General features: G+C 45.3%; 1 protein-coding gene across 2 annotated transcripts in view; it reads right to left on the reverse strand.

Annotated features, from left to right (window-relative positions):
- Positions 1-23,142, reverse strand: part of smad10a (SMAD family member 10a) — an 83,683-nt gene that overhangs the window by 34,568 nt on the left and 25,973 nt on the right. Inside the window, exon 2 of one of the 2 annotated variants that reach the window (XM_070868510.1) lies at positions 18,804-19,054. In XM_070868510.1, coding sequence (XP_070724611.1) covers positions 18,804-19,040 — 237 coding nt within the window. In that variant the 5' untranslated portion in view covers positions 19,041-19,054. Of the gene's footprint in view, positions 1-18,803; positions 20,121-23,142 lie in introns of those variants that run through there. The other variant, XM_070868511.1, reaches the window with a different exon arrangement.

The following is a 23,142-nucleotide window of genomic DNA, read 5'->3' on the forward strand; positions in this document are numbered from 1 at the left end:
CCGCTCTCCTTCCCCTCTCCCCCCCCACCCACCGCTCTCCTTCCCCTCTCCCCCCACCCCCCCAACGCTCTCCTTCCCCTCTCCTCCCCCCCCCACCGCTCTCCTTCCCCCCCCCACCGCTCTCCTTCCCCTCTACCCCCCCCACCGCTCTCCTTCCCCCCCCCGCTCTCCTTCCCCTCTTCCCCCCCCCCCCGCTCTCCTTCCCCTCTCTCCCCCCCCCCCACCGCTCTCCTTCCCCTCTTCCCCACCCCCCTCTCCTTCCCCTCTTCCCCACCCCCCTCTCCTTCCCCTCTCTCCTTCCCCTCTCCCCCCCCCCACCGCTCTCCTTCCCCTCTCTTCCCCCCCCCCCACCGCTCTCCTTCCCCTCTACCCCCCATCGCTCTCCTTCCCCTTTACCCCCCATCGCTCTCCTTCCCCTCTCCCCCCCACCGCTCTCCTTCCCCCCCCCCACCGCTCTCCTTCCCCTCTACCCCCCCACCGCTCTCCTTCCCCTCTCCCCCCCCACTGCTCTCCTTCCGCTCTCCCCCCCACCGCTCTCCTTCCCCTCTACCCCCCCTCGCTCTCCTTCCCCTCTACCCCCCCTCGCTCTCCTTCCCCTCTACCCCCCCTCGCTCTCCTTCCCCTCTACCCCCCCTCGCTCTCCTTCCCCTCTACCCCCCCTCGCTCTCCTTCCCCTCTACCCCCCCTCGCTCATGAAGGGGAAATCATGTTTAACTAATTTACTAGAATTCTTTGAGGATATAACGAGCATGGTGGATAGAGGTGTACCGATGGATGTGGTGTATTTAGATTTCCAAAAGGCATTCGATAAGATGCCACACAAAAGGTTACTGCAGAAGATAAAGGTACGCAGAGTCAGAGGAAATGTATTAGCATGGATCGAGAATTAGCTGGCGAACAGAAAGCAGAGAGTCTGGATAAATGGGTCCTTTTCGGGTTGGAAATCGGTGGTTAGTGGTGTGCCACAGGGATCGGTGCTGGGACCACAACAGTTTACAATATACATAGATGACCTGGAAGAGGGGACAGAGTGTAGTGTAACAAAATTTGCAGATGACACTAAGATTAGTGGGAAAGCGGGTTGTGTAGAGGACACAGAGGCTGCAAAGTGATTTAGATAGGTTAAGTGAATGGGCTAAGGTTTGGCAGATGGAATACAATGTCGGAAAATGTGAGGTCATCCACCTTCGGAAAAAAAAACAGTAAAAGGGAATATTATTTGAATGGGGAGAAATTACAACATGCTGCGTTCCAGAGAGACCTGGGGGTCAATCCCAAAAAGTTAGTTTGCAGGTGCAGCAGGTAATCAGGAAGGCGAATGGAATGTTGGCCTTCATTGCGAGAGGGATGAAGTACAAAAGCAGGGAGGTCCTGCTGCAACTGTACAGGGTATTGGTGAGGCCGCACCTGGAGTACAGCGTGCAGTTTTGGTCACCTTACTTAAGGAAGGATATATTAGCTTTGGAGGGGGTACAGAGACAATTCACTAGGCTGATTCCGGAGATGAGGGGGTTACCTTATGATGATAGATTGAGTAGACTGGGTCTTTACTCGTTAGAGTTCAGAAGGATGAGGGGTGATCTTATAGAAACATTTAAAATAATGAAAGGGATAGACAAGATCGAGGCAGAGAGGTTGTTTTCACTGGTCGGGAAGACTAGAACTAGGGGGCACAGCCTCAAAATATAGGGGAGCCAATTTAAAACCGAGTTGAGAAGGAATTTCTTCTCCCAGAGGGTTGTGAATCTGTGGAATTCTCTGCCCAAGGAAGCAGTTGAGGCTAGCTCATTGAATGTATTCAAATCACAGAGAGATAGATTTTTAACCAATAAGGGAATTAAGGGTTACGGGGAGAGGACGGGTAAGTGGAGCTGAGTCCACGGCCAGATCAGCCATGATCTTTTTGAATGGCGGAGCAGGCTCGAGGGGCTAGATGGCCTACTCCTGTTCCTAACTCTTATCTTATGTTCTTTCTTCCTTTCCCCTTTTGGCTTCTCCATCCCCCCCTTCCCTCTCACCAGTTTCCCACTCCCATTCTCCCGCTTTCTTGGCATCTTCCCATTTGAGAAACACCCCTCTGTAAAGCAACTCTCTTCCCTCCTCACCTGGAGTTTATCCAATTTATCGAAAAGGTGGCCCAATATCATCTTGTCCTACTCTATTCACACGATCCTTTAAGCTGCAACTACACAACTGTGGGGAATCATGTTAGCGCAAGGCTTCGACCTACAGTGCAGGAGGAGGAGTTTTCTGAATAGCTGCGTATGGAGACACGGCATTGTGGGGCCGGTCTTTTTCTGCCGAACATGTTTTATGTAAGAGCCACTAGAATCATACTGAGAATAAAAGGTTTATCATTGGGAAGAAAGGTTCAAGAAATTGGTATTTTCTTACTGAAACAGAATAGGTTAAGGCGGAATCGAAGAGGCATTCAAAATTAACTAAATATATTCAAAAGGGAGTTAGATGAAGTCCTTACTACTCGGGGGATCAGGGTTATGGCGAGAAAGCAGGAATGGGGTACTGAAGTTTCATGTTCAGCCATGAACTCATTGAATGGCGGTGCAGGCTAGAAGGGCTGAATGGCCTGCTCCTGCACCTATTTTCTATGTTTCTATGTTTCTAACAGTTTTGCATAGGTAAACAGTAAAAAAAAAAAATTTCAGCTGGTTTGCTAGTCGATAGGGAGACATAACTTCATTAGAAGAATGAGGAGAAATTTAGCACACAAACGTTAGGATGAAATGCTTCACCACAAGTGGCTATTCAAGACTGTGCAATTCCTTTTTGAATGATGCTTCCGATATTTGAAAAGGAAGAATATGGAGAAAGGGCAGCTCTGATTGAAGAGCTAGCACTAGAACAAGGACAATGGCTGAATGGCCTCCCCGTGCTGTGATTTCTGATTCCATAAAATACAGGCTTCTCTCTGTGCGCTACTGAAATCTCCTTGTTTAGTTATTTTTATTACTGCAGATAGTGTCAATGGTGTGTGTGTGTGTGTGTGTGTTCGTCTTCTCTCCAGTGTGTGTGTGTGTTTGTTCGTCTTCTCTCGTGTGTGTGTGTGTGTGTGTGTGTGTGTGTTAGTCTACTCTCCACACTGTGTGTGTAAGTGTCTACTCTCCAGTGTGTGTGTGTGTGTGCGTGTGTGTAAGAGTCTACTCTCCAGTGTGTGTGTGTGTGTGTTCCTCTACTCTCCACTGTGTGTGTGTGTCTACTCTCCAGTGTGTGTGTGTGTGTGTGTATACATGTCTTCTCTCCAGTGTGTGTTAGTCTACGCTCCACTGTGTGTGTGTGTCTACTCTCCACTGTGTGTGCGTGTGTGTGTACTCTCCACTGTGTGTGTGTGTGTGTGTGTGTGTGTGTGTGTCCACTCTCCACTGTGTGTGTGTGTGTGTGTGTGTGTGTGTACTCTCCACTGTGTGTGTGTGTGTGTGTGTGTGTGTACTCTCCACTGTGTGTGTGTGTGTGTGTGTGTGTGTACTCTCCACTGTGTGTGTGTGTCTACTCTCCACTGTGTGTGTGTCTACTCTCCAGTGTGTGTGTGTCTACTCTCCAGTGTGTGTGTGTGTGTGTGTGTGTGTGTACTCTCCACTGTGTGTGTGTGTCTACTCTCCACTGTGTGTCTCTACTCTCCAGTGTGTGTGTGTGTGTGTGTGTGTGTGTGTGTCCACTCTCCACTGTGTGTGTGTGTGTCTACTCTCCACTGTGTGTGTGTGTTCGTCTTCTCTCCTGTGTGTGTGTGTGTCCGTCTTCTCTCCAGTGTGTGTGTGTGTGTGTGTGTGTACTCTCCACTGTGTGTGTGTGTCTACTCTCCACTGTGTGTCTCTACTCTCCAGTGTGTGTGTGTGTGTGTGTGTGTCCACTCTCCACTGTGTGTGTGTGTGTCTACTCTCCCACTGTGTGTGTGTGTTCGTCTTCTCTCCTGTGTGTGTGTGTGTCCGTCTTCTCTCCAGTGTGTGTGTGTGTGTGTGTGTGTCCACTCTCCACTGTGTGTGTGTGTGTGTGTGTGTGTGTACTCTCCACTGTGTGTGTCTACTCTCCACTGTGTGTCTCTACTCTCCAGTGTGTGTGTGTGTGTGTGTGTGTGTGTGTCCACTCTCCACTGTGTGTGTGTGTGTCTACTCTCCCACTGTGTGTGTGTGTTCGTCTTCTCTCCTGTGTGTGTGTGTGTCCGTCTTCTCTCCAGTGTGTGTGTGTGTGTGTGTGTGTGTCCACTCTCCACTGTGTGTGTGTGTGTGTGTGTGTGTGTACTCTCCACTGTGTGTGTGTGTGTCTACTCTCCACTGTGTGTCTCTACTCTCCAGTGTGTGTGTGTGTGTGTGTGTGTGTGTGTGTCCACTCTCCACTGTGTGTGTGTCTACTCTCCACTGTGTGTGTGTGTTCGTCTTCTCTCCAGTGTGTGTGTGTGTCCGTCTTCTCTCCAGTGTGTGTGTGTGTGTCCGTCTTCTCTCCAGTGTGTGTGTGTGTGTCCGTCTTCTCTCCAGTGTGTGTGTGTGTGTCCGTCTTCTCTCCAGTGTGTGTGTGTGTGTCCGTCTTCTCTCCAGTGTGTGTCCGTCTTCTCTCCAGTGTGTGTGTGTGTGTCAGTCTTCTCTCCAGTGTGTGTGTGTGTGTCAGTCTTCTCTCCAGTGTGTGTGTGTGTGTGTGTGTGTGAGTCTACTCTCCACACACTGTGTGTGTGAGTCTACTCTCCACACACTGTGTGTGTGAGTCTACTCTCCACACACTGTGTGTGTGAGTCTACTCTCCACACACTGTGTGTGTGAGTCTACTCTCCACACACTGTGTGTGTGAGTCTACTCTCCACACACTGTGTGTGTGAGTCTACTCTCCACACACTGTGTGTGTGAGTCTACTCTCCACACACTGTGTGTGTGAGTCTACTCTCCACACACTGTGTGTGTGAGTCTACTCTCCACACACTGTGTGTGTGAGTCTACTCTCCACACACTGTGTGTGTGAGTCTACTCTCCACACACTGTGTGTGTGAGTCTACTCTCCACACACTGTGTGTGTGAGTCTACTCTCCACACACTGTGTGTGTGAGTCTACTCTCCACACACTGTGTGTGTGAGTCTACTCTCCACACACTGTGTGTGTGAGTCTACTCTCCACACACTGTGTGTGTGAGTCTACTCTCCACACACTGTGTGTGTGAGTCTACTCTCCACACACTGTGTGTGTGGCTACTCTCCACACACTGTGTGTGAGTCTACTCTCCACACACTGTGTGTGAGTCTACTCTCCACACTGTGTGTGTGTTAGTCTACTCTCCACATTGTGTGTGTTAGTCTACTCTCCACACTGTGTGTGTGTTAGTCTACTCTCCACACTGTGTGTGTGTGTTGGTTAATGCTGTCTCCTGACTTTACTATGTGCATGTGTTGGTTAATGCCATGTACATTTTACCCCATTTTGTAAATGTAGTTTCTTTATTGCAGTCACTATGATACTGGTAATGTTTTAAAGCACTATTAATTTTCTTGAACATTGGCTGCGGATACAGAGCTGTTGCATGATCGCTTGTTTGACTCTGGCTGAAGCCTTTCTTTTTTGATACAGGCTGTGATTTAAAGTTAATGGTGTGTGTATGCTTTTACAAAGGGATCCAATAGCAGCCTTGATTTGATCTCCCAGTGGAGAACTGCTAGTGTTGTGTGACTGTCTGGTTGTGGTATGGAGAGGTGGCTTAGCTTTAATGACAGCACCAAAAGGGGCTTGTGATTCTGCTGCTGTTCCCCAATAAAGTAAAAATACAGTGCGAAAAAATTGACATACCTAAATTATTTTCCTTCCAATTTTTAACCCACCCTCTCCTAAATGCACTGGCCCTTGTTAAGATTTGGTTCTGCAGGCACCAAATGTCCTTCAATGCCAATTAACTTTTCATGTATGACTTTTAAATGGACTACTGGCATAGTATTTGACTGAGATGATGGACTCAACTCAGCTGTGGTACCTGATTACTATCCTCATCCAATATGCGCAAACGTGCATTTTCCAGCAGGACCCTGGAGCGAGGACACTGAGACCATACTGGTTCGGCATTGTATTAGCCGTGTCTTTAAACATTCAAATTCTCCAATGGCCTGTTGAGTAATGGAGGGTGGGGGGAGGGCAGGAAGAGGAGAGCGAGAGAGAGAGAGAGGTTGGAGTCTTCCTCCAGTGTTCCTGAAGGGAATTTTTATTTATTTTTTTTTTAATTCGTAGCCAATCGTTCCAATTCTTTGTCAAATCACAAACGCCAGAGGTCACCTTGCACACGCCAAGGATCACTCTGCGCCAATGCTCTTAGCCAAAAGGCCTAGAGCCACTGCACCGTTCCTGGAAGTACTGCAATACCAGGTTCGTGCCATGGAGGTGGATGGGTCAGGTCCCCCACACACCTCCGTGGAGGTGGATGGGTCAAGTCAAGCCACCCCACCCACCTCCCCCCCCCCCCTCCTGTTCCTGAAGGGAATATACCATCTGCATTGAATATGATATTTGACTTGCATACAAAAATAACAGGCAGAAAAAGACCAGCTGTTCCATTAAACCTGCCCCACACTCGTGGTGACTAGACAGTTACGCACCCGGTGAGTGTCTCATGGCAGTGGGTGTTACAGTTACCACGAGGGAGCAGCGCGAGCTGGTGCAGGAGAGCAATGTTTTGGAGGAGGGCGACAGGATTAGACGTCACCAAAATCCAGGTCGCTGATTGGAGCATGAGCAGATACAGCAGAAGCAGCGAGGTCGGGGCGAAGGAGCGGCGCAAGTTCCGGACCCAGAAGAGGTGAGGGCCCAGGGGCAGCACTGGCCAGCCCACACTGCGATATGTGCGCGCACTAGGTCCTTGCAGCAGAGCTGGTCTCCAGTCGTCCTGGTTAACCCTTTCCACAGTACCAAGACCTAGCTCTGTCAAGCCCATGTGGTGGCTGGTGTGCAACGGTCACCCCACGTTAAAACAATCCACGCACAGGCATCTTCCACCCTTCAATATGCAGTTCGGGATCCGGAATATTAGGTCCTTCATTGAAACACCTGTGAACTCATCCCTTTTTGGTGTGGAAGCAGGTCATCCTCGATACAAGGGACTGCCTTAGAAGAGAAGGTGCAGTTACTCACCCGATGTGCAGTGGGTGGTACACTCACCAAGACATCGGGGAAGTTTTTATACAGTACTTTTCAAGGTTTCACTCTCAGAACTGGCACCCATTCAAGACACAGATTACTCTGCTTTCATTTGCCATTGTAGCTTGGCACAGAAATAAATAGTGAGCCGCACATGTCATCGGGGCTGTCGAAGTGATGAGGCTACAATTTTACAGATTTTTTCCTGATTTTTCACTTCAATGCAGGGTCACTGAACCTGAAACTCCCTTTAATCCCACCAGATCCATGCCGCCTTTTGAAAAGCTTTGTGTTCGGTTAGCTCCTCCCTGAAGGATTGGACGCCACATTGCTGCAGACAAAACACTCTTCCCCTCTCAGCTGGTTCTCAACACAAGGCCAGCGGAACTCATTCCAATCTTACATGCAACAAGCTGGGGGAAGCGAGGGTGAAAACCGTGCCCAGCTACAAAAATCTCCTGATACAAGGTCAGAACAGTAAAAACCACAAGAAAGCTTAACACTCCAGTCATACAGACCAGCGAATGCCTTTCATCCTATTCGGCATAGCTAAATCCTGGTAAAATGCACTATTTTCCATAGTAAAGGTTGTACTTGGATCAGGACTTGGCATCAGTACAAGTAAATGGGAATAGCATTTTCCATTTTAAGCCTGGTTCCACCAGATCGCTTTCCTATAAGGAGGAGGGAAATGGTTAATCAGCAATTTCTCAGCGCTAATCCAGACACACTGCAGGGCTGCAAACACATTGCACATTTTATGGTCTCAAATGCCACAAATTCTAAGCAATTCACTTGACTTACTCACCAATCAAGAAAGGGTTTGCTCAGCTGACTTTACTAAACCACAGTTCTGATCAATTTTCACAGCTCTTTTTGCCAGCACTAAGGTCCTGGTAAAAGCAAACAGTGTGTCCCCAGTGCAATGATTGTGCTGCTGATGGAGCCTTGATCAGTGCCAGTGGGGAGCAGTAACTATCGCTTCACAGAATACTTGACTGGCAAAAATAGATTCCTTTCATTAGAAGTAGGTTTGAAAATGGCTTATCCCCACAGATCAGAGCCAGAATCAGTCAGTAACAGCAGCAAGAGAAAGTCTCAATGAGAGCATTTAATGGCGAGAACACTCACCGGTTTCTTTCTTCACAAATGTACAGTACGTCTAATGAGAGCGAGCTATGAGTAAAATCCTCCAAAATAATGTCTGGCACCTAATGTTCAAAGTCCGAGATTTGACCTTGCTTAGTGTCACCTCCCGCTGACCACTGACCAATGACAGACTACAGTTCCACCAGCACTAGGCATTCTGCAGCCCACAATGCAGGCTGCGTTCTCGCTCCAGTGAATAGCTGGTTAATCTCATGAACTAACCAAGCATGATCAAAACTCAAACCTGTGGACCAAAAGGAACAGCAACATACATTCAACAGCAAGTCTGAAGATGAAAGCTTTTTAAAACCAATCATTTTAATAAATGAATAATGTCAGAATGTAGGGGGTTCATCCACAGCAATTGGGTTTTTGCAAAAGGGGGAAATGAATGCATTACGGGAGATTCACTTTCAATAACACCAGGAAAAGATAAAACAGTTTGAGAGCGCGAACTATCCTAGTTGGACACAACCAGTCTCCTGCAATTCTTGGTTTTCTAAAACACACAACAGGAATCTCGAGGGAATAGCTCCCCACAGCAACATGAGTCAATCAACGATTGCTCTTTATAGTCTGAGGAACAGAGGTAAGCATCACGTCTAAAAAATAAGTCAGGTGTTGAAAAAGTCCATAGTTTTTAAAACTCATCACAGGTTTGAAGACAAAAGTGAGGTAAATGGAGTTTCTTGGGTTGAGATGGCCCGATGGTGCTAGTTTGGGACCAAGACATTGTTGTTGACTGATGGCAACATAGTTATATAGCACCTTTATTGCAGAGCATCTCCCCATTGTGCATACAAGGATGGTGCAAAGTGCACGTTTTGTCCAGTACCTGTACACTTTTTAAAAAAGTGACATCAGACTTGTGCTGGGTTTCTCATTTATAAAATCACAGAACGGTAAGGATAGTAATCGATGGTTCTATGTAATAGTGAGCAGCAATGAATTCCAAAGAAAACTTAAGCTGCAAATCAAAATTGGGCAGCCAGCAATAGCTACCAATAAAAGCTGAATCTGTAAAACCAATCCAAAAATTGGGAAGTTCATCATCTGAGCTGCTAGATTGAATTTCCCTAGCTGAAAACTTACTGACAGAAGTAATATTTATACCACAAGAAATATTAACTCTGACACGGTGATGTCAATACCTGGATAATATTTTGAGAAAGGCCGACTCGTGTTGGAAGCCTGTGGCTCAATTTAAAGTACTTGGCTGGAGTGAGAACTATTAAAGTAGGCTTTGCTCAGAGGCAGATTAAGAATTCTTGGGGCACCAAGATCATGTGAAGCCTCTCTGTATTTCACCCCACAATCCATTAAGAGACAAATGTGTAGCAAAACACTTCAGGGAAAATTGAGTATGGTCCCCAGAGAAAACAATTTTAAGATAATGAAAGCAAATGAAATGTTCTTAGAATCATACAGCACAGGAGGCCATTCAACCCATTGGGTCTGTGCTGGCTCTTTGAAAGAGCAATCCAATTTGTCCCACTCCCCTGCTCTTTCTCCATAGCCGTGCAAATGTTTTCCTTTTCCAGTATTTATCCAATCCCGTTTGGAGAGTTATTATTAAATCTGGTTCTAGCCTTTCAGGCAGTGCATTCCAGAAAACAACTCTCTGCAAATACTTCTCATCTTCCCTCTGGGTCTTTTGCTGATTATGTCATCCCAACCACTGGGAGATCACTCAAAGACCAGAGATCAAAGCCAAGTCCTACTGGTCATCATGGCTCAGAATTACACTGGCCGCTCCCGTTACACGCTCAGCCACACTGGCCGCTCCCGTTACACGCTCAGCCACACTGGACGCTCCCGTTACACGCTCAGCCACACTGGCCGCTCCCGTTACACGCTCAGCCATCAAAGGAGCTGCTTCAGTTTTTCATAAATTGTTCTACTGGTCAAAAGCCATTTTAATGAATTACATATTGGAACAACCCATCAAGAATGGGGGCAACCAACAAACCCACAACGGAGGGAGCGGTTGTTGAAGGTTCAGAATGTTGGCCTGAATGTGCAAAGTTTGTTGGTGATCAAACATTGCTAAAATAAATATAAATACATACAATCCGATCTGTTCTAATTTGAATACACGGTGGAACAATCAAATCCTTCCCAAAAATAAAAACGGAGGAGGTAGCAAGCTATTTATCTACAAGCCTTTGATGCTCTAGTATGAGGTAGCCAACAACATGCACCTAAACCAAGATCGGGAACCTGCAAGCGTGGGAAATGACATTATCCAAAAACAGCAAGATTACGCCAGTTCTGATAAAAGGTCATTTACCTGCAACGTTAACTTGGTTTCTCTCGCCACAGATGCTGCCTGACTGGCTGAGTCTTTCCAGCATTTTCTGTTTTTATTACACAAGATTACTGTTGTGACAGGGGTATGAAGGCTACTGGAACGTCACTAGATTAATTTGGGGTTAAGAAGTCCATGATTCAGGTGGCCATGTATGGACTTGAGGCCAGATTACCATTCTTCATGTCAAACTTTGTATGTTTACATCTGTTCTATAAAATGCATAAGCAAAACGATATTCAATTAGTGAACTTTGGATCTCAGTGCTATGACAAAAACAAACCTTTCATCTGACATGAGTAAATGTATTTTGAAATAATATGGAAGACATCTTTCCTTACTAAACTTCAGGTGGAAACTGGATGCAAGCTGTCTATAAAATTGAGCAAAGTTATTTCATTAAACCATCCATAAATAGGATGAGGTGTGAATAGCTTCTGGTCAAGTGATTCTATGCATAGGTTACACTATTGTGACATTGAATTTGACTGATTGATGGCTCTTCATTTAACAACTTGCATTTATACACACGTTTAAACATGCAAAAATGTCCCTATGTGCTTAATTGAATCCAAAGGGTTTAAGGAGGGTCTCAAAAGGATTTGAGGGAGGTGGAAGACCCTCCTCACCATCTCGACCTGTCCAATGCCGCTGACACGGTTGACCACACCAGCCTCCTCCGTCGTCCAGTTGGGTGGGACTGCACTCGCCTGGTTCCATTCTTATCCATCCAGTCGTTGCCAGAGAATCACCTGCTATGGCTTATCTAATCCGCCAGTGCATCTCCCAAGGATCTATCCTTGGTCCCCTCCTATTACATGTTGTCCCTCGTTGACATCATCCAAAAACAAAGAGTCAGTTTCCACATGTACGCAGGATCTGTTGGCCTGCATCCTAGGGTCTTAAAAGAAGTGGCTGCAGAGATAGTGGATGCAATCTCCCAAAATTCCCTGGATTCTGAAGTGGTCCCAGCGGATTGGAAAACCGCAAATGTAACATCCCTATTTAAAAAAGGAGGGAGACAGAAAGCAGGAAACTATAGACCCATTCGCCTAACATCTGTCATTGAGAAAATGCTGCAGTCCATTATTAAGTTGTAGCAGGACATTTAGAAAATAACGATTTCTGCGCATGTGTCCTCCGGACTCCACCAACCGAGGGGGGTGTGCGCGGGGGCGGGCGTGTGTGGGGGGGGCGTGTCTGTGTGCGTGTGTCTGGTGGGGTGGGGGGGGGGGGGGGAAAGAGAGAGAGAGCATGGTTTTGGGGGGGTGTCTGTGTGTGTGTCTGGTGGGGGAGAGTGAGTGAGTCTGGGCCTGGTTTGGGGGAGGGAGGGGGGGGGGGGGAAGAAAGAGCGAGCCAGATGGGGTGTGGCGAGGAGGAGGGGGGGGTGGAAAGAGAGCCTGTTATGTGGCAGGGGTGGAAACCTGTTTGGAGAGATGGGGAGATTTGGGAGGAAACAACACGTTCACGGACATTGCATGGAAAGAGGTTGGAGACAGACAGTAGTTTGCAAGGCTAGAGGGATCAGGGGCGTGTATTTTGCGGGGTTCATAGAATCGTACAGCTCGTGCCTGTGCTGGCTCTGTGAAAGAGCTATCCAGTTAGTCCCACCCCCATACCCTTTTCCCATAGCCCTGCAAATTCCCCCCTTCGAGTTTATATCCAATTCCCTTTTGAAAGTTATTATTGAATCTGCTTCCACCGCACTTTCAGGTACTGCTTTCCAGATCATAACCCACTGCATAAAAATCTTTTTCTTCAGGTCACCTCTGGTTCTTTTGCCAATTACCTTAAATCTGTGTCTTCTGGTTACCGACACATCTGCCACTGGAAAGAGTTTCTCCTTATTTATTCTATCAAACTCAGGATTTGAACACCTCGATCAAATCTCCCCTTAACCTTCTCTGCTCCAAGGAGAACCCCAGCTTCTTGCGTCTCATCCCTGGAACCATTGCAGTAAATCTACACCCTCTCTAAGGACTTGACATCAATGTTCCCTTTAAGCTGCGCAGCGTTCTGCTCGTCTCGCAAAGCAGGAGAGTTGGCTTTTAAATAGAAAAATCGTGCATGCGTGGAATTTTTAATTGCCCACATAGCCTCTTAAAGGGGTCGCGCGGGCCAAGAAAAAAAGAGGGAACATTTACTTGCCATCCTTCCGAAAGTGTGGTGCCCACTGTGGGAGTACAAGCCTGCATTTCTGAACTCTTTGCTTTGGCGCGGTCTGGAGATCGCAAGGGTTAAAAGTTGGAAGATTGAAGTTTCAATTAAAAACAGGAAGATTGGATCAAAAGAACATAAGAATTAAGAACAGGAGTAGGCCATCTAGCCCCTCGAGCCTGCTCCGCCATTCAATAAGATCATGGCTGATCTGGCCGTGGACTCAGCTCCACTTACCCGCCCTCTCCCCGTAACCCTTAATTCCCTTATTGGTTAAAAATCTATCTATCTGTGACTTGAATACATTCAATGAGCTAACCTCAACTGCTTCCTTGGGCAGAGAATTCCACACATTCACAACCCTCTGGGAGAAGAAATTCCTTCTCAACTCGGTTTTAAATTGGTTCCCCCATATTTTGAGGTTGTGCCCCCTAGTTCTAGTCTCCCCTACCAGTGGAAACAACCTCTCTGCCTCTATCTTGTCTATCCCTTTCATGATTTTAAATGTTTCTATAAGATCACCCCTCATCCTTCTGAACTCCAACGAGTAAAGACCCAGTCTACTCAATCTATCATCATAACCTCATCTCCGGAATCAGCCTAGTGAATCGTCTCTGTACCCCCTCCAAAGCCAGTATATCCTTCCTTAAGCAAGGTGACCAAAACTGCACGCAGTACTCCAGGTGCAGCCTTATCAATACCCTATACAGTTGCAGCAGGACCTCCCAGCATTTGTACTCCATCCCTCTCGAAATGAAGGCCAACATTCCATTCGCCTTCCTGATTACCTGCTGCACCTGCAAACGAGTTTCATGCACAAGGACCCCCAGGTCCCTCTGCATTCTCCCCATTCAAATAATATTCCCTTTTACTGTTTTTTTTCCCCAAGGTGGATGACCTCACACTTTCCGACATTGTATTCCGTCTGCCAAACCTTCGCCCATTCGCTTAACCTATCCAAATCTCTTTGCAGCCTCTGTGTCCTCTACACAACCCGCTTTCCCACTAATCTTAGTGTCATCTGCAAATTTTGTTACACTACACTCTGTCCCCTCTTCCAGGTCATCTATGTATATTGTAAACAGTTGTGGTCCCAGCACCAATCCCTGTGGCACACCACTAACCACCGATTTCCAACCCGAAAAGGACCCATTTATCCCGACTCTCTGCTTTCTGTTCGCCAGCCAATTCTCTATCCATGCTAATACATTTCCTCTGACTCCGTGTACCTTTATCTTCTGCAGTAACCTTTTGTGTGGCACCTTATCGAATGCCTTTTGGAAATCTAAATACACCACATCCATCGGTACACCTCTATCCACCATGCTCGTTATATCCTCAAAGAATTCTAGTAAATTAGTTAAACATGATTTCCCCTTCATGAATCCATGCTGCGTCTGCTTGATTGCACTATTCCTATCTAGATGTCCCGCTATTTCTTCCTTAATGATAGTTTCAAGCATTTTCCCCACTACAGATGTTAAACTAACCGGCCTATAGTTACCTGCCTTTTGTCTGCCCCCTTTTTTAAACAGAGGCGTTACATTAGCTGCTTTCCAATCCGCTGGTTCCTCCCCAGAGTCCAGAGAATTTTGGTAGATTATAACGAATGCATCTGCTATAACTTCCGCCATCTCTTTTAATACCCTGGGATGCATTTCATCAGGACCAGGGGACTTGTCTACCTTGAGTCTCATTAGCCTGTCCAGCACTACCCCCCTAGTGATAGTGATTGTCTCAAGGTGTGACTAGCAATTTTTGGCATGGTTTTTGTGTCTTCCACTGTGAAGACCGAAGCAAAATAATTGTTTAAGGTCTCAGCCATTTCCACATTTCCCATTATTAAATCCCCCTTCTCATCTTCTAAGAGACCAACATTTACTTTAGTCACTCTTTTCCGTTTTATATATCTGTAAAAGCTTTTACTATCTGTTTTTATGTTTTGCGCAAGTTTATCTTCGAAATCTATCTTTCCTTTCTTTATTGCTTTTTTATAGTCATTCTTTGCTGTTGTTTAAAATTTTCCCAATCCTCTAGTTTCCCACTAACCTTGGCCACCTTATACGCATTGGTCTTTGATTTGATAGTCTCCTTTATTTCCTTGGTTATCCACGGCTGGTTATCCCTTCTCTTACCGCCCTTCTTTTTCACTGGAATATATTTTTGTTGCGCACTATGAAAGAGCTCCTTAAAAGTCCTCCACTGTTCCTCAATTGTGCCACCGTTTAGTCTGTGTTTCCAGTCTACTTTAGCCAACTCTGCCCTCATCCCACTGTAGTCCCCTTTGTTTAAGCATAGTACGCTCGTTTCTGACACAACTTCCTCACCCTCAATCTGTATTACAAATTCAACCATATTGTGATCACTCATTCAGAGAGGATCTTTTACTAGGAGATCGTTTATTTTTCCTGTCTCATTACACAGGACCAGATCTAAGATAGCTTGCTCCCTTGTAGGTTCTGTTACATATTGTTCTAAGAAACAATCCTGTATGCATTCTATGAATTCCTCCTCCAGGCTACCCCGTGCAATTTGAGTTGACCAATCGATATGTCGGTTAAAATCCCCCATGACTACTGCCGTTCCTTTTTCACATGCCTCCATTATTGCCCGCCCCACCGTGAGGCTGCTAGACGATCGGAGCCACTTAGCCATTCAAATGTGACATTCTGATCACCCGTGTGTTTACAGTACTCCATGGTGGGAGTCGATTTATGGCTGTGAGTAGGATGACGAGTAGCTGGTCATTGTCTGTATGTTGAGTATTTGAGTGTACCTTGTTACTATTTGATAACATCTTCTGTATGCTAAACGATCTGGTTTGTGCATAGTAATTCAGAAAGCAGTTAGCCGTGATTTCAGGACAATTCTACATTGTCTGCATGTTAATGGTCTAAATGTACTATAAGAGTTCAAAGGTTTTTTTAGTATAAAGATGAGAGTTTAGACACTGGAATCTCAGGTGTGTCACAAGCAGCCACGGAACTCAGAGCAAGTTAATGTAACTCTACCCTCACTGTGTACCGTATGGTGACACATGTAATGTAACTTGATGAATGTACCACAATGTATCCTGGATTGTATGAATTGTACCATGAAATGTAAAGTAAAGAAATGTATTGAACGGAACTGCGGTCAGCATCCAAATGTAATGTATGGAATAGCTGACCGCATCCAAATGTACTGAACTGCTTTCGAATGTATTGTGCAAATTTTTATATGAATAAAGTATATTTTGAAATTTAAAAAAAAGTTAGAGCTTTCAAACAAGCACCAAGACGTAGCTTAGTTGGTGGTGAAGAGGGCCCTACCCGTCAGATCCTTCATGCACAGCCAGGGTTTCAGAGACACGGCACTCTGCCCCCGAGTTGGCTGTGGTGCGGGCAAGACAGTCATCCATCTCCTTTGGGATTGCCCCTTTGTAAGGCAGGTCTGGATGGAGATGCAGTGGTTGCTGTCGAGGTTCATCCCAAGCAGCTGCGTAACACAGGACTCTGTGCTCTACAGGCTGTTCCCAGGGACACACACCGAGACAGACATCACCTGCTGCTGGAGGGCCATCAACTCGGTGAAAGACGCACTTTGGTCTTGCCGAAACTTGCTGGTCTTCCAGAGCAAGGAGATGTCCACGTCTGCGTGTTGCAGACTGGCGCAATCCAAGATCCAGGAGTACGTGTTGAGGGATGCACTAAAAATTGGTGCAGTCGCCGCAAAGGCACAGTGGGGAAGAGCCACAGTTTAAAGCCCTTCCGCCACGATAAACCCAGGGGCTGGAATCAGTATAAAACTCCCCTCGGGCTGTACTTGTAAACTTTTTGTATACATAGAGCACCATGATCTGAAAAGACCTATGTAGTGCCATGTATAATGCAAGTTCTGTTTAGTAATGTATGTTGCAAAGAAATGTAATTGTACCCTCACCCATTCCGTGTACCGTACAGTGCCACTAGTAAAGTAATATGATGACTGTTTTACAATGTATCCTGGATTGTACTGAAATGTACCTCGAAATGTAAAGCAAGCAAATCTATTGAACGGAACTGCCGTCAGCATCCAAATGTATTGTATGGAATAGCTGACCGCATCCAAATGTACTGAACTGTCTTCCAATGTATTATGCAAATTTTTATATGAATAAAGTATATTTTGAAAAAAAGTTAGAGCTGCTTTTGTGAAGTATCTCAGTAACTTCCATACTGGGTTTGTTTAGTATGAATGTTTAAATAAGAGACCTGATCCTGCCTTCACTACAACGGAGTGTGTGTGTAATTCGAGGTTTAAAGCAACGAAGCGAAAAGAGCGAGACAGCGGTTTACAATACTCACAACGGGACAATACTCCAGCTGGGGCCTAGCCAGTGTTTTATAAAGCTTTAGCATAACTCCCTTGCCTTCGTACTCTTATGCTTTATTACAGCTTTCTCAACTTGTCCTGCCACCTTCAAAGATTTGTGCGCATACACCTGCAGGTCTGTTCCTGAACTCACTTTAAAATTGTATTAGGTTTATATTGCCTCTCCTCAATCTTGCTACCAAAATGAACGACGTCACACTTTGCTACGTTAAATTGCATTTGCCATGTGCCTGCCCATTTCAATAATCAGTCTATAATCCTTCTCACTGTTTACTAGTTTTGTGTCATCTGCAAACTTTGAAATTATGCCCTGTATACCCAAGTGCAGTTCATGAATATAAATACAAAAGAGCAGTGGTCCTAGCACTGAACCTTGGGGAACACCAGTCTGGAAAAACGACCATTCACCACTACTTTCGGTCCCTTAGCCAATTACCTATCCACACCTCCGACGAGAAATCGGTAACCACTTACATCAGTTAGCATGGGAGCAAGGAAGGGAAATGTGGTCAGCAGTTTAGTGGGGTCAAGGGAACAGGAGGTGGACAAGATGAGCTCAGGGAACGCATGAGGAGAGATCGGAGAGAAACAGAAAAGAACGTAGGATCAGGGCGAGGGGATGCAATAGGCTGTGACTATGACATTTTGTGCTGGGGGCTCATGCCCAATCAGAAAAGAGTTAAATTCATTTTGAGTAGCATCTTTATAGCTAGAAAACAGAGATTTTTATCCATCAGTCTGGGCTGCAATATTCAGACATGTATAAAGTTAAAAAGCGGACACCGGTTAGAAAGGAACAGACCCTTCAAGATCTTCACCAGGCAAACAAAAAGCAACTCTCAAGCGAAGTGATGGGCAGAGAATCCTGAAGCAGAGAAAGACCTTGAACCAACAGGAAAACAAACGCACAGGTTACGCCAGCAGAGCAAACTAGCGCTGAAACCAGAGCCATGCTATTGTGCAGTGCTGATAGACACATTTCTGCTGTCACACAACTTTCATGAGAACAGGGCAATTGTTTATGCGAGAAAAGACTGGAAGAGTTTTAATACGTTTTGAATAGTTAAGATTCACAGCTTTTCTGTAACTATTTCCTACCAATATTCAAAGAGGCTGGTTACAAGTAACTGGGTATGCCACATATGACTAACAACAACACAGTTAAGTCATGGAAGAACAATTATAAAAATGTTGCATCCTGCAAGCTATCACTGACACTCCCCTGTTACAATCAGGAACTGTGATATCTGGGCTAAGGATACAGCAATATCAATAACAGCATTTCTCCATTTGGAGAGAGGAAGGGTGATGTTACTTCAAGCCACACTTTGTAGTACTGTGCTCAAGAACAGGAGAGCAACAGAGGATTACAGGAGGATTTGATACAAGTGTTTACAATTATGAAGGGATTGGACAGAGTAGATAGAAACAGACTGTTGAGGGGTCTAGAATAGGGGACAAAGATACCAGATTGAATGGTAAGAGATGATGGACAGAAAGCAGGAAAACCATTTTTTTTTAAATACACGGAGGGTTCAGTCCGTGAAATGCACGACCAGATAAGTGATCAATTGGTCATTCATCTCATGGTTGCTGCAGGGCATTGCTGGCCCACTATGGCTGCTATAAAGCAACTACACTTTAAAAAGTAATGTTGTGAAGCACGGATGTATTTTAAACGAACGGCATAGTTATAAAATCCACAGTTCAGATTTGTACTTACTTGTAGTCGCCCATCGAGGGTCCGCTGGATTGTTACGCATTTGCTGGGATGCGCTCCATTGGTTGTAATGGCAGTAATCAGTGAGTCCAACTCGTCTTTCTTTTCTTTGAGCTTCTTCACTAAACTCTCAATAGCACGTTTAGCAAAGGTCTCATTCTCGCCACCTTGCCGATGGCACATCAGGCTGTGCACGATGCTCAGGCACGCATCATTGCTGGTGGGAGGATTCAAAGACATAGTGCAGCTTGCCCCTGTAGCAAGCCAGAAAACGAATATTGCTTAGTCAGTTCTAGAAAACAGTCACACCCATTACTTAAACTAGACAATCTATGTATCAGTTTGGCTCAGTCAGTAGCATTCTTGCTTTGAGTCAGAAGGTTGCAAGTTCAAAGTATAACTTACATAGGATAAACAACACAGAAATAGGCCATTCGGCCCAACCAGGCCAACCGTTTATGCTCCACTTGAGCCTCCTCCCGTCTCTCCTCATCTAACTATAGAATCTCAGAAATTTACAGCACGGAAGGAGGCCGTTTCGGCGCCAGCCAACTAAGAGCTATCCAGCCTAGTCCCACTTTCCAGCTCTTGGGCTATAGCTTTGTAGGCTATGGCAAATGTGGTGAGGGTTTCTGCCTCTACCACCCTTTCAGACAGCGAGTTCCAGATCCCCACCGCTCTCTGGGTAAAAAAATGTCCTCTCAAATCCCCTCTGTACCTCTACCAATTACTTTAAATCTATGCCCCCTGTTTGTTGACTGCTCTGCTAAGAACACAAGAACATAAGAAATAGGAACAGGAGTAGGCCACCTGGCCCTTCGAGCCTGCTCCGCCATTTAATAAGATCATGGCTGATCTGATCATGGACTCAGCTCCACTTCCTTGCCCGCTCCCAATAACCCTTTATTCACTTATCGCTCAAAAATCTGTCCATCTCTGCCTTAAATATATTCAATGACCCAGCCTCCACAGCTCCTGGGGCAGAGAATTCATAGATTTACAACCCTCAGAGAAGAAATTCCTCCTCATGGACTAAGGGAAACAGGTCCTTTCTATTCACTCTATCTAAGCCCCTCATAATTTTATACACCCAAATAAGGATGCCGCTCAGCCTCCTCTGTTCCAAAGAAAACAAACCCAGCCTATCCGATCTTTCCTCACAGCTAAAATTCTCCAGTCCAGGCAACATCCTTGTAAATCTCCTCTGTACCCTGTCTAATGCAATCACATCTTGTAATGTGGTGACCAGAACGGCATGCAGTACTCCAGCTGTGGCCTAACTAGTGTTTACACAGTTCAAGCATTTAAACCCCCCCCCCCCGCTCTTGTATTCTATGCCTCGATTAATAAAGGCAAGTATTCCGTACGCCTTCTTAACCATCTTATCTATCTGGCCTGCTACCTTCAGGGATCTGGAAATGCACTCCAAGGTCCCTTTGTTCCTCTACACTTTAGTGCCCTACCATTTAATGTGTATTCCCTTGCCTTGTTAGCCCTCCCCAAATGCATTACCTCATTAGTCTCCGGATTGAATTCCATTTGCCACTGTTCTGCCCACCTGACCAGTTCATTGATATATTCCTGCAGTTCGCAGCTTTCTTCTTCATTATCAACCACACAAACAATTTTTGTATCATCTGCAAACTTTTTAATCATACCCCCTACATTCAAGACTAAATCATTGATATATATAACCACAAAAAGTAAGGGACCTAGTACTGAGCTCTGCGGAACCCCACTGGAAACACCCATCAACCATTATCCTTTGCTTCCGGCCTCTGAGCCAATTTTGGAACCAACTTGCCACTTCGCCTTGGATCCCATGGGCTTTTACTTTCGTGACCAGTCTGCCATGTGGGACCTTATCAAAAGCCCTGCTAAAATCCATATACACAACATCAAATGCACTACCCTCATCGACCTCCTTGTTACCTCCTCAAAAAATGCAATAGTTAGTCAGCATAACCCTCTATTCCCTTCTCTCTCATATGCTTATCTAGCCTCCCCTTAGATGCATCGATACTATTTGCCTCAAATACTCCCTATGGCAGCGAGTTCCATATTCTCACCACGCTCTGGGTAAAGAAATTTCTTCTGAATTCCCCATTTGATTTGTTGCTGACTATCTTATATTGATGGCCTCTAGTTATGCTCATCCCCAAAAGTGGAAATTCTCTCCCTGTAGCTACTCTATCAAAATCTTTCATAATGTTAGACCTCTATTAGGTCACCTCTCAGCCTTCTTTTTTCCAAGTAAAGAGACCCCGTCTGTTCATCCTTTCTTGATGTGAATAGCCTTGCATATCTGGTATCATCCTTGTAAATCTTCTCTGCACCCTCTCCAGTGCTTTTATACCCTTTCTAGAATATGGCGACCAGAATTGTCCCAAGGTATGAGCATAACTTTAGCATAACTTCACTACTTTTCATTTCTAGTACTCTAGAAATAAACCCTAGTGCTTGGTTTGCTTTTTTATGGCCTTGTTAACTTGTAACCACTCCGCGAGATGTTTGCGCTCCTCTAATTCTGCCCTCTTGAGCATCCTTGATTAGAATCGCTCAACCATTGGTAGCCGTGCCCTTCTGTTGCCTGGGCCCCAAGCTCTGGAACTCCCTCCCTAAATCTCTCCGCCCCTCTACCTCGCTTTTCTCCTTCAAGACGTTCCTTAAAACATACCTCTTTGACCAAGCCTGCACTAATATCTATTTATGCAGCTCGGTGTCAAATTTTTATCTCAGTACTCCTGTGAAGCATCTTGGGACGGTTCACTATGATAAAGGCGCTATATAAATACACGTTGCTGTTGTTGTTGTGTCACTACTTTTAGCGATGTGTGTATTTGTACTCTGAGCTAGCTATCCATTGTGTTACTTGTCCCCTGACTCAGCATTCTCTGACCTTATTCATTGGTCTATTATGCAGTACCTAATCAAGGGCCTTTTGAAAATCCAGGTAAATTACATCTACTGCATTACCCTTGTCTACTCTCTCTGTTACCCCTTCAAAAGATTCAATGAGGTTGGTCAAGCAAGACTTTCCCGTTTGAAATCCATACTGACTATTCATTATTATATTTTTCATTTCTAAATATTCTTCTATTTTAGGAAGGATTCCATTATTTTTCCTACCACTGATGTTAAGCTGATTGGTTTACAATTCATTGGACATGTTCCATCTCTCTTCTTAAATATAGGTATTACATTAGCTATATGCCAGTCCTCTGGAACTATACATTTTTTAACAAATGATTAAATATGTGTAGTAATGCCTCTGCTATCTCGCCCCTAGATTTTTTTTAAATGCGTGGATGTAATCCGTTCAGACCAGGGTTTTTTTTCCTCTGTTTGATTAGTTTATTTCATATATCCCCTCTTTATTTTAAATGCATTTATTTCATTACTAATCTCATGATCCAATGTCATGTCCACCTGTTCTAGTTCCCTGGTAAATACTGAAGCAAAGTAATTACTTAATATTTCTCCCATCTCTCTATCGTTGCCTATACTATTATCCTGTCCATCCTTTAGTGGCCCTTGTGAAGAAAATAGAGGTGGGCAGAAGGACCAGGATCTCTGCGTCCATTTGCTGGACATCCCCAGAAATGAGGTGTGGCCTCAGACGACGGGGGAGGTATAAATATTATATTGTACTACTCAAGCGTGAATGCTGAGAAGGTATCCTTACAGGATAGGTTACTGACTCAGGAATACTTTAATATACAAGATTAAAGAAATGACATTATAAGTGGCAACCTTCAACACATAAATCACTAAAAATAAAACAAAGGAAAGTATTAAGAGTAAGATGATGTTTTGGTGAAAAAAGTTGACCATCACTGGCTTGTAAACAATTCTCCAGAGGAGTATTATTGCTAATTTATGGATCTGTCAGTTGCCATTTTATTGCAAAGAATTGTTCGATCTCAAAACTCGCAGCACTTCACCCAGTCATATTTGATCCTGAAATGAGCTTCCAACCACAAACACGTGGCATAACTAAAGCCACCATTTCCACCTGCATAACATCTCTGGCCTCCACCCCTGCCTCAGCTCATTTGCTGCTGAAACCCTCATCCAAGCCTTTGTTACCTCTAGACTTGACTTTTCCAACGTGCTCCTGACTGGACTCCCATGTTCGACCCTACGTAAGCGAGGTAATCGAAAACCTGGTTGCCCATGGCCTAACTTGTACCAAGTCCCATTCACCCATCACACCTCTGCTCACTGATCCTACATTGGCTCCCAATTAAGTAACGCCTCGATTTCAAAATTCTCATCCTCGTTCTCAAATCCCTCCATGGCCTTGCCTCTCCCTATCTCTGCAATCTCCTCCAGCTCCACA

The sequence above is a fragment of the Pristiophorus japonicus genome, chromosome 30 (assembly GCF_044704955.1).
Source record: "Pristiophorus japonicus isolate sPriJap1 chromosome 30, sPriJap1.hap1, whole genome shotgun sequence".
Taxonomy (NCBI): Eukaryota; Metazoa; Chordata; class Chondrichthyes; family Pristiophoridae; genus Pristiophorus; species Pristiophorus japonicus.